Source organism: Lagopus leucura, unplaced genomic scaffold, assembly GCF_019238085.1.
Source record: "Lagopus leucura isolate 7727_CA_CO unplaced genomic scaffold, USGS_WTPT01 Super-Scaffold_73, whole genome shotgun sequence".
NCBI classification, from domain to species: Eukaryota; Metazoa; Chordata; class Aves; order Galliformes; family Phasianidae; genus Lagopus; species Lagopus leucura.
The window spans coordinates 45,145,486-45,160,770 of record NW_024962252.1 but is presented as its reverse complement, the minus strand read 5'-3'; the positions used below and the strand labels follow the sequence as shown (position 1 = coordinate 45,160,770).

The 15,285-nt window shown below is 37.4% G+C and overlaps 1 protein-coding gene across 4 annotated transcripts in view; it reads left to right on the top strand.

The window, feature by feature from the left end:
* PTPRK (protein tyrosine phosphatase receptor type K) overlaps positions 1–15,285 on the top strand; it is a 350,623-nt gene that overhangs the window by 256,359 nt on the left and 78,979 nt on the right. For all 4 annotated transcript variants that reach the window (XM_042875740.1, XM_042875725.1, XM_042875733.1 and 1 more), the window contains exon 8: positions 7,579–7,881. In XM_042875740.1, the coding sequence (XP_042731674.1) occupies positions 7,579–7,881 (303 nt within the window). The remainder of the gene's footprint in view (positions 1–7,578; positions 7,882–15,285) is intronic.

Genomic DNA, 15,285 nt, shown 5'->3' with positions numbered 1-15,285 from the left:
AATGGAATCACAGAATCACAGAATCACAGAATTGTAGGGGTCGGAAGGGATCTCCAGAGATCATCAAGTCCAACCCCCCTGCCAAAGCAGGTTCCCTACAGCAGGTGACATTTAGATGACTAACTTGAAAGCACGTGCTTACATACTAGGAGCTTAAAGTTAAGCGACCAAAAAGGCAAATAGGATACTGACAGATAGCAGATCACTCAGTGAAATGCAGAAGTGATCAGAGTTTGTTCTCTTGTGCTCAGACTTCAGTTGTCTGTTGAAAATTGTGATAAATCCAGTACAGTCCTGTTCAATGAATGATACGCTTTTCATATACATCAATCTGAACTGAGTTTAGGATGAGAGGGAACTTAGTGTCTATAAGAAATATTTCTCTAAAATTCATTGTTCACTAATAACAGAAGTAATAATTGACAGTAAAGCAGCTGAAATAAGCAAATGAGAAAGATTGTTTTCTTACTACACATTTCACAGCTGTTCTGGTTTTGGTTGTACTTCCTCCAGTGTTTTTTGCTCATGCCATTCTCATGTGCTCTTTCTAGTGGTCTTTTAGATGAATTCTTTACAGCAGCCTGACTGTAATATTTTTGTGAATTTTGGGAACATTTTGTTTTTGTAGGACCTTGCATGAACCGAGGAAGCAGCAGGATCCACAGTGACATCTAAGAATAATTCATTTTTATTTCCCACTTGCCAAGGAGAGACTCTTCCTGGAAAGGTCAGGAGAAGCCACAGGACAGAGAGGCTCATGTTCTCATAAAGAAAAGTCTGGGGAATTCCAACGGGTGTTCAGACTGAGAATATTAGCAGAAAAATTTGTCTTTTTTATTTTTAAATGTCAGGGCAAGATAATTAAAGGAGGCTCGGTCATAAACAATGCGTTTCAAATTACAGGGTTGCTATCTTAAATCCACTAATCCTTTAGTAATTGTCATACATTTACTTCTGTATGTAGGAGCTTTTATTGGATACAAGCACCATGTTGCTCAAAACTTACAGAATCATGGAATCACCAAGGTTGGAAAAGACCTCCTAGATGATCTAGTCCAACCATCCACATACCACCAATATTCCCCCAGTAAACTATGCCCTTTAGTACAACATCTAAACATTTGTTGAACACCTCCAGGCACAGTGACTCAACCACCTCCCTGGTCAGTCTGTTCCAGTGCCTGACCACTCTTTTGGAGAAGACATTTTTCCTGATACCCAGCCTGAATCTCCCCTTTTGCAACTTGAGGCCATTCCCTCTAGTCTTATCATTAGTTACCTAGGAGAAGAGGCTGACCTCCCCCTCACTTCAACCTCCTTTCAGACAGTTGTATTGAGGGATAAGGTCTCCCATGAGCCTCCTCTTCCCCAGACTAAACAATCCCAGTCCCCTGAGCTGCCCTCATAAGGCTTGTGCTCCAGATTCATCACCAGCTTTGTTGCCCTTCTCTTGACACACCCCAGAGCCTTGATGTCTTTCTTGTAGTGAGTGGCACTGTGGATATATGCGGCGTATCTCCCTCTTAAGCTTAAGATTCCTTTTTTTTTTTTTTTTTTTCCTTCTGTGTCATTAATGGGAGTGACTGGATACTCTTAAACTTGGTATGAATTTCAGTCAGTGCAGGTAAAGTAGAGATTTGAAGTCAGCCCCACAGTCTTTTACTGTACCAGAAAAAGTATGAGGAGGCAAGGAGGGCAAAAAAATGTATAAATCAGAAAGCCAACTCCAATTAAAAATTGCGTGTTCTGGCAGGATGCATTGGATGACAGCATATGGTGTTATTCAAGAAGCACTATATTTATCTTAAATGTCTGTGCTTTAAAATTTAGTAATTTTCCACTTCATACAAACAAAAGAATGTTTTACCTGTTGGTCAGAAAATCTAATCCTCTTTCCATTTCATGTAACTGTGTATTGCAAACAAAGTTTAGGATTTCTGATGAAAGGCAGGAAACCAAAAAGAATTATTATGCTTCGTTAATCTTATTTGATGGGATAGTTTTAGTTTAGGTACTAAGTTTTATCATTAAAAATTGGTTCTGAGGAAATGCATGATATCATCTTGTTCCTTCTGTAACTGAAGTCTTTTCCTTTCACTGCCATTTCTGTGTAAGTGAAGATAATCTCTACAAAGAGGCTCTGATATTGACCTGTCATATCACGTGTTGCTTATCAAGTACTAAAGAAATTGAATTTCATTTTATCTGTTATCTGGAGCTTCTTATTAAATCATCCCGCAGTTCAGAGATGGTATGAGGTCAGCAGGTTCTGTCTCTTTTGCCAGCTATCCCTGGATTATTAACCTTTGGAGAATTTCTGAAGCTGTTCTTTATTTTATCCCATAACATTGAGTTAAATCTTTTTGATCCATAAATTGTTGCAAGTGAATACCATGTGCATGTAATTCTCTTACTTAATGCTGTTTCTGAATAAGGAATGAGGACTTAGTAGTCTGTATAAATGTAAAAATCTCTTTTACTATTCAGGTTTTGTTGTGTTTTGTGTTTTTGTTTTTTTTTTGGGGGGGGGGGGGGGAGGGGTTCTGTTCTCTTTATATTCTCTCGGTGCTTCTGTTTTTAATTGGTAAGTGTAACAGCAGTCAGACTGGGTGATGGATCCGAGTCAAAGAGCAAATAGTAGTATTTGTTAGAACAAGATATGCAATTAGGGTGATGAGGAGGAAGATAATGGAGTTCAGGTGCAGCAAAAGGCAGGCAGTAAACAGCAGTGAGAATTGCATGGAGGTAGTAGCAGTGGCTGAGGACAAGGTGGGTCTGGTAGGGGGAAGCATGTTCCCCGGAGAGGGGCTAGTCAGGATGGGGCAGTAGGTTTAGCGGAGGAAATGATGCAGACTGAAGGGCATTCTGAGGCAAAATAGTACAAATTGTGCCCTGCAGTCTCCAGTTAAGATTCAGATTGAACTGGTCCTTTCCTCAGCTTCTCATATGAAGAACGAATTACGTATTTTCACTGATCTAAAAATTTGCATTGCAACACCATCACCAAACCCTCCATATGTCTCATGGCTATTTTTCTTTTGGAGGATATGACTCTGCCAGTCAGGATGTTCATGCTTAAGAGCTTGAGACACTCTCAGGATATTGAATTTCTCACAGCAACAGGAGGCTGAAGTGTTTTATGCCATCACCACAAGGAACCGTCTTCTGTGTTAAATATGTTTTCCATTGTAGAGAAAGTCTTGAGAAATATTTTAATTTTATTTTTTTTTATTTTAGTTTTGAAAACAGAATTAGTTATGAAACAAAGGAAGTATTGCTTCACTCAATTTCTAAACTCAAAAAAATCTTTCAAAATCCCCCCCTCATTGAAACTAGGTACTAAGTTTAGAATATTATCTTGGAAATGAGTAAGCCAGTGCTATGCTTTCAAATTTGTTCTAGGAAAAATGGCATGAACCCTTCTAAAAAGGAGCTACAGATTAGGAGTGTGCAGTGGAGTTTGCATTTCTGTGTTCGCAGTGGAAGGTCGAGTGTAAATGAGGTCTCGGAAGGGCTGCGGCTGTGAGCCACTGCTACCTGGAAGCTGGAGCATAGGTGAACTTGAAGCTGAGGACTGCTCAGTTTTCTTCTGCTGTTGGCACTTAAATGACCTTGGAGTTTTGAACAAGTTATTAACTTTTTAGTGTCTTTTTCTCCTTGCAGAATTAGCATAAACATTTATTTGTCTCACAAGGCTGATTGGTAAATTAATGCTTGGAAAATAGTAAAGACTTTCTGCTGTTATTAAATATTATTGAAACTCCAGCTGATAGGTAAAGAAATGAGTAGATTTTGAGAGAGTCATATTTCTTCCCACTTTGGCAGAGTGTGCCATTTTGATGTTACTAAGTCATCAGAGAAGCAAGACATTATGGACTTGAATACCCAGGCATTTTGAATAAAAGTTCTAGATATGGCTGAAAAGGAAAAGGTGGGAAACAACAACTGGGAAGGCAGGGTAAAAGTGAATTCACTAGGTTTGGTGGTACAGAAACAATACCCTGAGATGTGAAGAGAATGCATAAATTGAAATTGAACTACAGGAGGATAAAGAAAATATTTCAGTAAACTCAAGTCCCATAAGATAGGGAAAGGGAAAAGTGGCAGATGAGCAGTCTCTTTTGCTCCTATCTAGAATAGAATTATTCTTAATGAGATGCTGGGATTCTGGGGAAGCCTGCTAAAAAATTCAGTAATGTTTTATCTGAGAAAAATAATTATTGGGAGATTGCTTTCTAGTGAGGTGTTACAGATGGAGGCTTTGTGATGTGGTCGTATAAAACAATTGGTCTTTACCTCTAGAGATCTTTGAGATAAATGTTGCCTGGAGGCAGGAGTAAAATTGTTGTTTCAGAGCATCATTTTAGAAGCTGTGGGACTGTTGGCAGAGTTTACCAAAGCTGTTGAGAGACTTGGCAGATTTTAATTACCATCTCAATATTGCAGAAGTTGTTTAATTTCTGACAAAGAAGGGAATAGTTGTGAGAAAGTGAGATCACACTCTGTCTTTCATTCTTTCCTGTTTGACTATGGAATAAAGGATTCTTTTCAGTATCTCTTCTGATGCGGTGGCACATTTGTAAAATTTGCATAAATTGTAATTTTTTTTTTTTTAAGATTAACAAATTTTTTTTCTTCTTTTCTTTTTGAAGTTCTGTATTGCACAGTATGAATGCATTGTACAGTTTGTCAGGAAAGAAGCGAGATGAAAATACAGTGATTTTTTTTGCTACTGATTAGTCTGCTTCAAACAGTACTGGTCTCAATCTTCATGGCCAAATGGCTTGTACCATGTTATAATTCTTTTAGCAGTTCTAATAAACTTTAAATTCAGGTTCTTTTGGTGTGGTGGATGGAAGCATAGCCCGGATTGGTAGAATAAATGCAGAATTACTATTAGGAGAAAAACCAATCCATTTTAAAAGGAAAAGTAAGTCTACAGTTCAAAACAATATTTACTCTTTTAGACCTCAAAATATATCACATAATGTGTAACTTTTTTGTCATTTGTGTGTGTAAAAAGGTTAACAATTATTACTTCAATTTTAGAGATACTTTTTTTTTTTTCCTAAGCAATGCCTGAATATGTGTTGGTTTTTTTTCTGAGTACTTAGAGTAGCCAAAGAAATACTTGTGCTTTGGAGACTCTTATCAGGTCCTTCAGTAGATTGCTGTGTTGCTTCTTTGTTTACAACTGCCTCCCACCTGTTGGTACTTGGTGAAGAGTCATTGTTTATTCTATAAAAAAATTTTTTTCTTCCTTCTCTTCACATCTCTTCTCTCTCGAGGAACTTTTCAGTGGTATCTTTCAGCTTCACACCTCTATTGTGGGATTATACAATATGTTCAGAAGGCTACTGCCCAGCACGTCTATTTTTGCATTTGTATTTTTTCCCATATATGTGATAAATTGGTACATAAGGGCAAAGGGAACACGTTTTTTCAAAACCCAGAAAGAGAGAGATCATAGAAGCAAATAGGCACAATTTTTTTTCCTTCAGACTAAAAGATTTGTATAATATCCTGAGCTGGAAAGCGCTCACAAGGATCACAGAATCATAGGGGTTGGAAGCGACACCCAACTCCAACCGCTGGCTCCACACAGGGCCATCCAAAATCCAAACCTTATCTCTAAGAGCACTGTCCAGACACTTGTACTCCTGCAGCTCAGTGCCATGATGACTGCCCTGGCAATCCTGTTCCATGCTCTCTGGTGAAGAACCTTTTCCTGACAGCCAACCTAACCCTCTCCTGACACAGCTCCATGACATTCCCTTAGGTCCTGTTGCTGTCACCAGAGAGCAGAGCTCACTACTCCCTATCTGTTCCCCTTGTGAGGAGCTCTGGGCTGCCATGAGGCTTCCCCAGCATCTTCTGCTCTGGGCTGAACAAACCAAAGGACTTCATCCACCCTTCATTCATCTTGCCCCCCGGATCCTTCACCTTCATCTTTGTAGACTTCCTTTGGATGCTCTCTAATAGTTTTACGTGCTTCTTATGCTGTGGCAACCAAACTGCACCCAGTGCTTGAGATGAGATTGCATAGTGCAGAGCAGAGTGGGACAACCCCTCCCCTTGCTCAGTGGCAGTGCTGGGCCTGGTGTCCCTTTGGGCTGCCAGGACACACTGCTGGCTTAGAATCAGCTTGCTGTCAAGCCAGAACCCTCAGATCCCTTTCCACAGGGCTGCCTCATCCCAGGTCCAGAATCCAGCACTTGCTCTTGTTAAACTTCTTGCACCTGATAATTGTTCGGACCTCTAGTTAGTCAAGATTTCTCTACCCTTGACTAAGTCAATAGCTCCTCCCATTTCATTGTCATCTTTCTGAAGAAATACCTTTATGTTACATTTAGAATTTGTTTGTTCTGTTGTTTGAAACTAAAATTCTGGGCTTTGCCATGAAAACTTTGTCTAAATGGATTATAGTGATTGATATTTCCTTGTTTCAATATACCATCTGTGCTTTTGGCTTACTGTTACCATGGTTGGAATTCTCATTTCATAAGTGCAAGTTACACAGGACACTTAGGTCCGAGAAGTGCTGTATTTCACTTTCTTGCATGATTTCAGTGGTTTTGACCTTACACCAACAAGGACACAAGGCTGTAGCTGTACCTACTGCAGGCTCTATTTTCTGTAGTGAAGAAGTATGTGTTAGCAAGATATAAAAATCCCCTTGGTATGTTTCTAGTGAAGCCCTAGTGTATATGTAGTCATGGCCATGGTTTTCATTGTGTAATCATTTTAATTAAGTTCAACAATAAAAGTTAGTCTTGCATGAGGAATGAATGCGTTAGAGAGATGATGAAGGATTGATGACAGCTTGGGGAGTGTCACGTCCTCTGCTGTTGAATTTGCTTGGCGGGGGGAGAGCAGGTGAACTTGGGTCACAGTTCAGAGGTTACCAACTCAGAGCAGTGTCCAAAGTTTTAGGGATCTGAAAGAAGAGGGATATAATAGGAATATCCAAAAGATTTTTTTACAATATTTCTCAGGGGTTTTGTTTGAATGGATAGCTTCATTATTAAAATTAATAAACATCAGTTAATATCTGCATCATTTTTTGTAATTGCTGGCTTAGTAAGGTGATTAGCTTATTAGCATATAGCATTGCTTTGTGGCATGATAAATCATAGTGCAGTGAATGTTGACTCTTCATCACTATGATATATTATCTAATTTTCCCAGGTAAAAATAAAAATGGGAGGAAAGGGTGAAAATTAAGAAGGAAAGCCAGTGGTGACAACTGGGTGGCATTTTGGACAATTTTACATCTGCTGTCTGTATTCTCAGTTGCTTTGAATTGCTAGACTATTAATAACAATTCTTCATTGTTAATAAGTCTTAATCACTGCATGAAAGTTGCAAAGAGACCCTGAAGAGGAAATAAAAAACATGGAAACTGTGGCAGTTTTTTGCGTTCAGGCACCTGCACAAAGGATAGTACTCCTTCCAGTAATACAGCTGTGTGCATCTCCTTTGTTTTCACATTCCCATAGCTATCATCTACAGAATCTTACTATTCTGTGCAAGAGTGAACATCATTAACATTTTTCTTTTATTTACTCTGTTTTCTAGAACCTATGAGAACACCTAAAACTTTGAAGATTGCTGAGATTCAGGCCAGACACATTGCAGTGGATTGGGAATCTCTGGGTTACAATATCACTCGTTGCCACACTTTCAATGTCACGATATGCTACCATTACTTCTGTGGACGCAACGAGAGCAAGGCAGACTGCTTGGACATGGACCCCAAAGCACCCCAGCATGTTGTGGATCATCTGCCTCCGTACACAAATGTCAGCCTCAAAATGATCTTAACCAACCCAGAAGGGAGGAAGGAAAGCGAGGAGACCATTATCCAGACAGACGAAGATGGTATGCATAAATGTTATTACAGAAATTATGTCCAAGTCTGGTCTAGACAGGTGGAAGGAATTGACTTTGTGTGCTACAGTATGTAGCCTGAAAGACTGAGGTTCCATTCTTTAAATGTATTAATTAGCCCTAAAACAACAGCTTTAAAAATACTATAGATGTCAAGTTGCATACATAGCCCAAACTGTCCCTGCAGCTCAAGTGAAACTGAATTTGTCTTGCAAGAAAAAAGAGGTTTGTTTCTCAGTCATTGCAAAAATGTGTTAATGCAGGTGACAAGAGACAGATCGTGGCAAAGGCTTCTTCATTATCATTTTAGGCATGCTATTTGAAAAAGAATGTAATCTGTACATGGTATTTAAATATGCAGTTTGATGGCTTAAGACTATTCAAGATTTGCCGAAGACTAGTCTTCTGTTTGACCAAAAATTTATTTATGTTCTAGGTTACAGTACAGTGTATTTAACAGTTTTAAAACACCTACCAGATTAAAGTAATATTTCAGCAACTCCTCTTTAAATGCTCTGGACGAAATTTCATTGACACAAGGCAGTTTAACTTACCACAGTCAGGGAGAAATAAAGAATAGATGTAGACAGTGATGGTGACATTAAGTGATTATTCTAAGAATACTGGCATTAAAGAAATTAAAATAGATACTTCCTCTAATAAGGCTACAGCTGTGGAAACAACGAGCAATTTGAATTTCCTTTCCTTATGTCTAGATTTTATTGGAATATTTTCAACAACAAAATGAAAATAGATATTTCCATAGGGGTTAAAAAAAAGTAAAATGATTATTTGGGGTAATATATGAGCATAGCTACATTAAAAGATAAAATTTTAAGAAGTAGCATGATTCCTTGCCTATAAAATAAATGAGAACAATGTATGGCTGTATGCATGGATAGCAAGGTTAGAGTCTGGTAGCACTTTTTTGCAATATATTTTCAGTTTTACAAGAAATTGAAGCAATAAAGGAAGAAAAACAGCTGATTAAAATAGAGTATGAGGATCTGTAGGGAACTAGTGATAGAGATGCATCACATGAAGATGTATTGACAAGTTCAAAATTAGAATGCTTCATGCAATTCAAATTTTAGCATTATTGTATTTAAAATTAATTATAAAATATAAGTCATGATGAAATATTTCTTTATCTGAACTTATGATGTAAGTATTTATGGTTGCTATTTTCCTTGAGGTTAAAAAAAAAAATGAAAAAAGTAGTAGCAATATTGCAATGTCCATGGAAAAATGGCTTTCTTTTTCTTTTTAATTCAGTTTTCAAGAAGGGTTATGATTTCTGATAGTCTTTATGTAGTTGTGTACGCAGTGATGGTACTTGCTCATCACAGAAGTGATTGTGAAGAGCAGAGTCAGGTGTATATATTTTGTCTTCTGTTTTTGTTGTGGGATACTCATTGAAAATTATACACATTAGGCAGTTTTTTTGGACTAGCATGCCAGCAGGGAACAGACACTAAGGTACACTATTTCAAGGAAGTGCTATTTTCGGGAAAGAATTAATGCATTTTGAAGGGTATATTCAGACACAGTGGTGATAGTTATGCTTGTAACCTGGAAATATCCTCTTGTGAGGCCAAGTCAGTGATTCTGTTGGGAGTAAAATGCACGTTTTTGATTATGCACTATTGATTAATTTGGAAGTGTGTGTCCGTTTAGTCATATATTTCAAAATATGTGACATGTAAGCAAGATGCAATCCTGAGGCTGTTAGCCATCATAGAGGATCAGAGAGACATTCACACCTGCATTGTTCTTTGAGATCTTACAGCAGTACTAAACTAATTTCTGTAGTAACTGTATTTGTGTAGGGTATGAGTTCAGTCTAATATCTGAGTGATCAAGTTTCCATCTAAACTGTGTGAAAAGACAGTTTGCTGCCTAAAGCAGGGTTCAAACTAAAAGCATGAGAGCTACAGTAAAATGCATAGTTCAACGCCCCACGTATTTCACATACGATCAGAAGTAGTCTCATTGTAATCATGCTTTTTGTAGGTCTTGTAGAATTAATGTGATTTTCATTACAATCTAGGACCATGACCACTGTCTGGAATCTGTAAAGTGTTGAAATTGAAGATACATGCCCCAGTGGTTTCCTCTCTTCCTCTTTCCCATTTTGACCTCATCTTCTGTTGCTCTATCCATTTTTCCCATCTTCCATATCTTTTTCACTTCTCTTTTATTTTTTTTATTTTACCCTTCATTTTTCTTCTGTCACTCTGCCAGAAACTTTATATACTTTTGAAAATCTAGGATTCTTTAAATTCAGAGGATATTGGTTTTATATGGATCTCTGGTATCACAAAAGCCAGAGCACTGAGTGATAACTGAGCAGCATATCATGCCAGGAGCAAAATTAATTCAGAAAATGCTTAGTAGAAGGCTAGGGTAAGTTTCAGAAGCTCTTCAGACCCTTTGAGCCATGACTGACAAGTGAAGAAGCTGTTAGTAGCTTATTATTCAAAACCTGGATGAAAGCAAAGCCAAGAGTATCAGACAGCCCCAAAGTAGACCTTTTTCTGACCAGAGCTGGATCTGAATACTTGTTGACTTAGGTATTTCAGTTTAAGTGGAGTTGATTAAAAATAATTTTTAATGTAGTAATTTGTGCAGAGCTGAATTCCACAGAAACATGAAGTACCAGCAATATACTGTTAGTTTGTACAAAAAGAATAAGCAAACAAGGAAATATTTGACTAGTTTACAGCTGAATTACCATCTTTCACTGGGAGAGACCACGAAGATTTGGAACAAATCATGAAGATTTGGAACAAGCTCGTGCTGTGTAGCTGGGGATGGAATGTGTTTGAAAGACTCAATACAGGAAAAAAAAAAAAAAAAAAAAAGCAAGGTTTACCTGTGCAGCCTGCTGCAGGGAGCCTGCTTTGCAGGGGGGTTGGACTCAATGACTCTAGAGGTCCTTTTCAACACCTACAATTCTGTGATTCTTTGAAATCTGGGGATGAATGCATGCAGGACAAAGTTGAACAAAGTACAAAAACTATTCATGACTTTATCACTTTACATAAATCAGCAATCTATGCACATTCTTGGAGCTGCATGACGCAGGTGCTGCAAACTCAAAGGAGCCCTTTTTAAAAGCAATGTATGGTAGATGGAATTAATGAATATACAAGTTTCCTTAATTTGGAAACAGATGCAAAAAATGGTGAATTAGCAGAAATAGTGGCAGTCATTTGGAGAAAACAACTATAGAGAAAGCAAATCATGAAACTCAAAGTATTAGATGATTTTGTACCTAGTGAAGGAATGTCAACTAATACCAAAAACAACTAACTGAAAAAGGTTATATGTCATAGGATAAGTACCCTTTTAGGGGGTTTAAAGTGTACCAAAGCTTTGGTCTTGATCAAAAGACACACTCATTGGAAACAAGTGAGGCACCTTGATCTTTTTGAGGGTGTAGTTCATTCAGCTCTATAGAGATCTATAGATCTATCTATAGATAACCCTGTGCAATACAGCATAGGGTTATGACACCCAGTATCCAACTGTACCACTATTCTCACTTCTTGGAAAATTTCAGCTCGCTCACCATTTGGAGAAACAGCTGGGTAAGAGGGAAATGTTACAGAGACAGGACCAGAAAAAAGAAAAAAAAAAAAAAAAAAGAAAAGAAAAAAGAAAATATCTTGTATATTACCATAATACAAAAATATGAAATACATTCCTCCAACTGCAAGAGAGAGGAATTTATAGTTGACATGTAGTATTTTTCCATTTTTGTTAGTAGACTGTAAGTTGCCTTTAGAAATACATATATATACTTCTCTGTTTGTTTTTTTTTCTTCCACGTTCAGCATTTGTTAGAAGAGGGATTGTTTCCTTTATGCTTTTTCAAGCTGTTCTGGCACCCCAGGAAAATATTGGGAGGAAAAAAAAAGAGGAGATATATGTCTCGATCAAAGGAAACAAAAAATGCTTCAAGGAGCTTTGGAAGAACATAGGTATAAAACTCTGCTTGAACATAGTTCAAGTAACAAAAATAGCACACCTGGGAGAAAAGTTAATGCAGCAAGATGAGCAGGCGAGTAAGCCTTATGCAGCAAAGGAAGCTTGCAAAAACTACTTGAAATAGCAAACTATCTTGAAAAAAGTGTAACTTAGCTGAATGACATGCACAGATGTCAAGTGAACGTCAAATACTAATCTTACTGGAAATTGGCAAGAAGTTATAGTTAATAAAGCAAAACTCATGATGAAATTATAAAGAATTTGATGTAAAGTTATCCATGTATGCCCTCACTAAAGGCATTGACTTTAGACCTTGACCAAAGAGGGAGATATATGCACTACATGTCTTGTGTAGTGGCCAAACTTAGTGTTGATATAATCAAATAGGAAGGAAGTTTTACATCTTGAGCAGCAGCAAACGGAAACTGGTTATAAATGCTCCACTGCCCTTCATAAAAGGAGCCTGGAGTGACCTGTTTGTCCTTCAGATCCTGAAAATAACCCCAGCCCCAATCATTTTTTCAGATGATTGGTAGGATTTGCTAACAGCATATAATTGAGAGAGAAAGAAGTGATGGTAGAAAGACACGTGAGCGCTTTTTATTTAAAACATCAGAAAACTTGATTTGTGAAAAAGAAAGAAAAATATTGAAATTATTGACTCTTTAGATCAGACTTATTTTAGGCTTACACTGAATGAACAGCAAATGAAATAAGTTGTTTAAAGCTATTGCAGGGAGTAGAAATGCAAGCTAGGTTTTATATTAATACCCCAGGAAAAATTGGCCATGGAACACAGAATTATTTACACTGGCTGAAACAACTTTCAACTTTCATTTCCTTTAGTTACCTATATTAGAAGCTTTATAGCTGAAAAAGCGATATGCAATATGAGGTGCTTTTTGGCAATGGTGTGTTTGACATAATTACACCTGAAAGCAGGCCAGGATTAACAGTTATTGAAGCTGTCTGTGATGGGGCGAGGAGTGATATGTAGGCCTTATAATTGCCTTCATTGACAGCCAAGGTGCTACTTGAATCTGACATCAGAGTACTGATTTGCATGGTTTTAGTAAGTTGTGCAGTTGCCATTTTGTCAGTATGTAAGGTTATTTTTACCCTAAAATGGACAACTGTTTCCAAATCCCAGAGCTGAGAAGTGCTGAAGTCCATATTTGAGACAAAAGGGCTTTAAACAGCAAAATGCACTGGACGCCCGTGCCTGTTGCCCATAGTTTAACAAATGCTGAATAAGTGAGTTCAGCCCTGCATGATATTTGTGTCCATATCTATGACAAATGCTGCCACCGCTGAGACTGAAGAGCCACTGCCAGTTGGCATAGCAAATAGCTTGATCATAAGCATTTATATTTGTTGTGTTTGTGTTTTTATATGATGGGGAAGTTACGTGGGCCTGCAGGTGGCAACTGCAGGTGTGAGCCAGTTGGATACATAAAGCTAATATGATAAATCCTAGCTTTTTGCCCTCAGAGCAAATGTAAAGGTTGGCCATTTTAATTGCTTATAACACTTGAATGGTAGAAGAGATTCTCTTTTACCATCTCCTGGAAACAGAACATCTGCCTTCTGAGAATGGCTATAAGCTGTGTTGCTGGTATACTTTCCTTCAAAGTAAACCCTTTATTACAAAGGAATTTTTCCTTTACCTGTGCATATATCTACACACAGCTTTTACTGTATTGCATAATAATACTCTGCATGACTTTCACAGAGCATGGTAATAAAAATACTCTGTTTACATGCACTTTCCTTATTATGTAGCAGGAAAATAGAAGCAATATAAATTCAATTTTATAGAGGCTGGTGTCAGTTAGTACATTGTTCTTCCAGAAATAAAGTATTATAAATTTCCTGTTAAGTTAGTGTACAACAAATTTAAGTGACACTATTTGTGAATAAAAATTTATTTGTGTCTGTGACATAGTTTAATGCAAATATATTGCTCAAAAATTAATTGGTTTTATGTCAGATTGATAGCTTGTAATTTTATTCTGCATAGTTTTTACAGAAGTCCACCACATTACATTTGTAGAACAAAAAATTATCAGCTATTCACTGATTCACAGACAAATATATAGCTTTGTAAAAGGGCTCTGGAAATGCATCTAAATCCTAAATTCTAAATATCCTAATTATCCTAAATAATTTATTTTCCTCTGCTAAGCATAAGTCTGAACCTGCTGGAAGATTGACCTAGAATAATGTATATAAGAGTCTTTGCTGTTGTCACTCAGAGATGGTGGATTCGCACTTCACAAGGTCAGCAAATGGAAAGAAAATCAATGGGACCAGAATCTTTTTAAAGAGAGGGTGCAGAGGCTAAAATGTCAGAGCACAACTCCTTTGATAGCTACATACACTATTTGAATTATTCAAATACTTGGCCATTGACATGGAATCTTAAGTAATGTACTTCTCTTAAATATACACTTGTAGTAGTCATGGGTGATTTGATTTAGGGTAGGCTATCTATAAAGACAAGAAGAAGAGCTCGCTTAGAAAGGAGATGGGAGCTGACAAGGTAGCCACGATACCCAAAAGTGAGCTATGGGACTTTTAGAGATGCACACACGTGCCTATAGGGAGTCTATCTTTTGTGTTCATTGTGTGGCGGCTTCTGAAAGATGCTGCCAACAGAAAGATGACATTTACCTGAATGTTTTTCACTTGAGCACTTCTAAAAGGTTGTATAAAAGAGTGGGGGGCTCTGAATACTGCTTTTCAAAAGGCAAAGCTTGAAGCGTTTCTTAAGACCTTTGCAGTCCTTCTGGAAGTTGGAGGGAATAGACAGTAATAGTAATAGATAGCTACCCAAATGGAAGAGTGCAGTTTGTGTCTTCACTGTAGTGTTATCATCTGGTCATATTGCTGTTGGCCTTTTGTTGTAGATGGCAAGTTTTTGTTTGTGGTATTTGGGGCTTTTTTTATTACTTTCTCCTTTTTTTTTCTTTTTTTTTTTTCTTTTTTTCTTTTTTTTTTAACTTTTGTGTGTAACTAGTACTAGCCTGAGGACAAAGGCATGAAAATATAAACATGGAAGATTATATATTATTTTGACTAATGAGATGAATGGAATATGTGTGCTTGCTCACAGCACGCTTTTTAAGCAAATACTTTTGCTTCTGCTTCACACCTTCCTCACTTTCCTTTGCTAAACCTATGCAAATACTATGTTTTTACAGTGGTTTAACTGAAAAAATTGAAGGGAAGAAGAAGCTTTGAACACACAAAATGTGTCCTTCAAACTAAAACTAACTTTCTCTTCCTTTTTCTAAGCATTTCAACTTATATTTCTTTCTTTGCTTTAGCTCTAGCTGAGCTCTCAAATAATTGAAGTTGTTCACAAGCTTCATTTTTGGTGAATTTATGGGATGGCTGAGG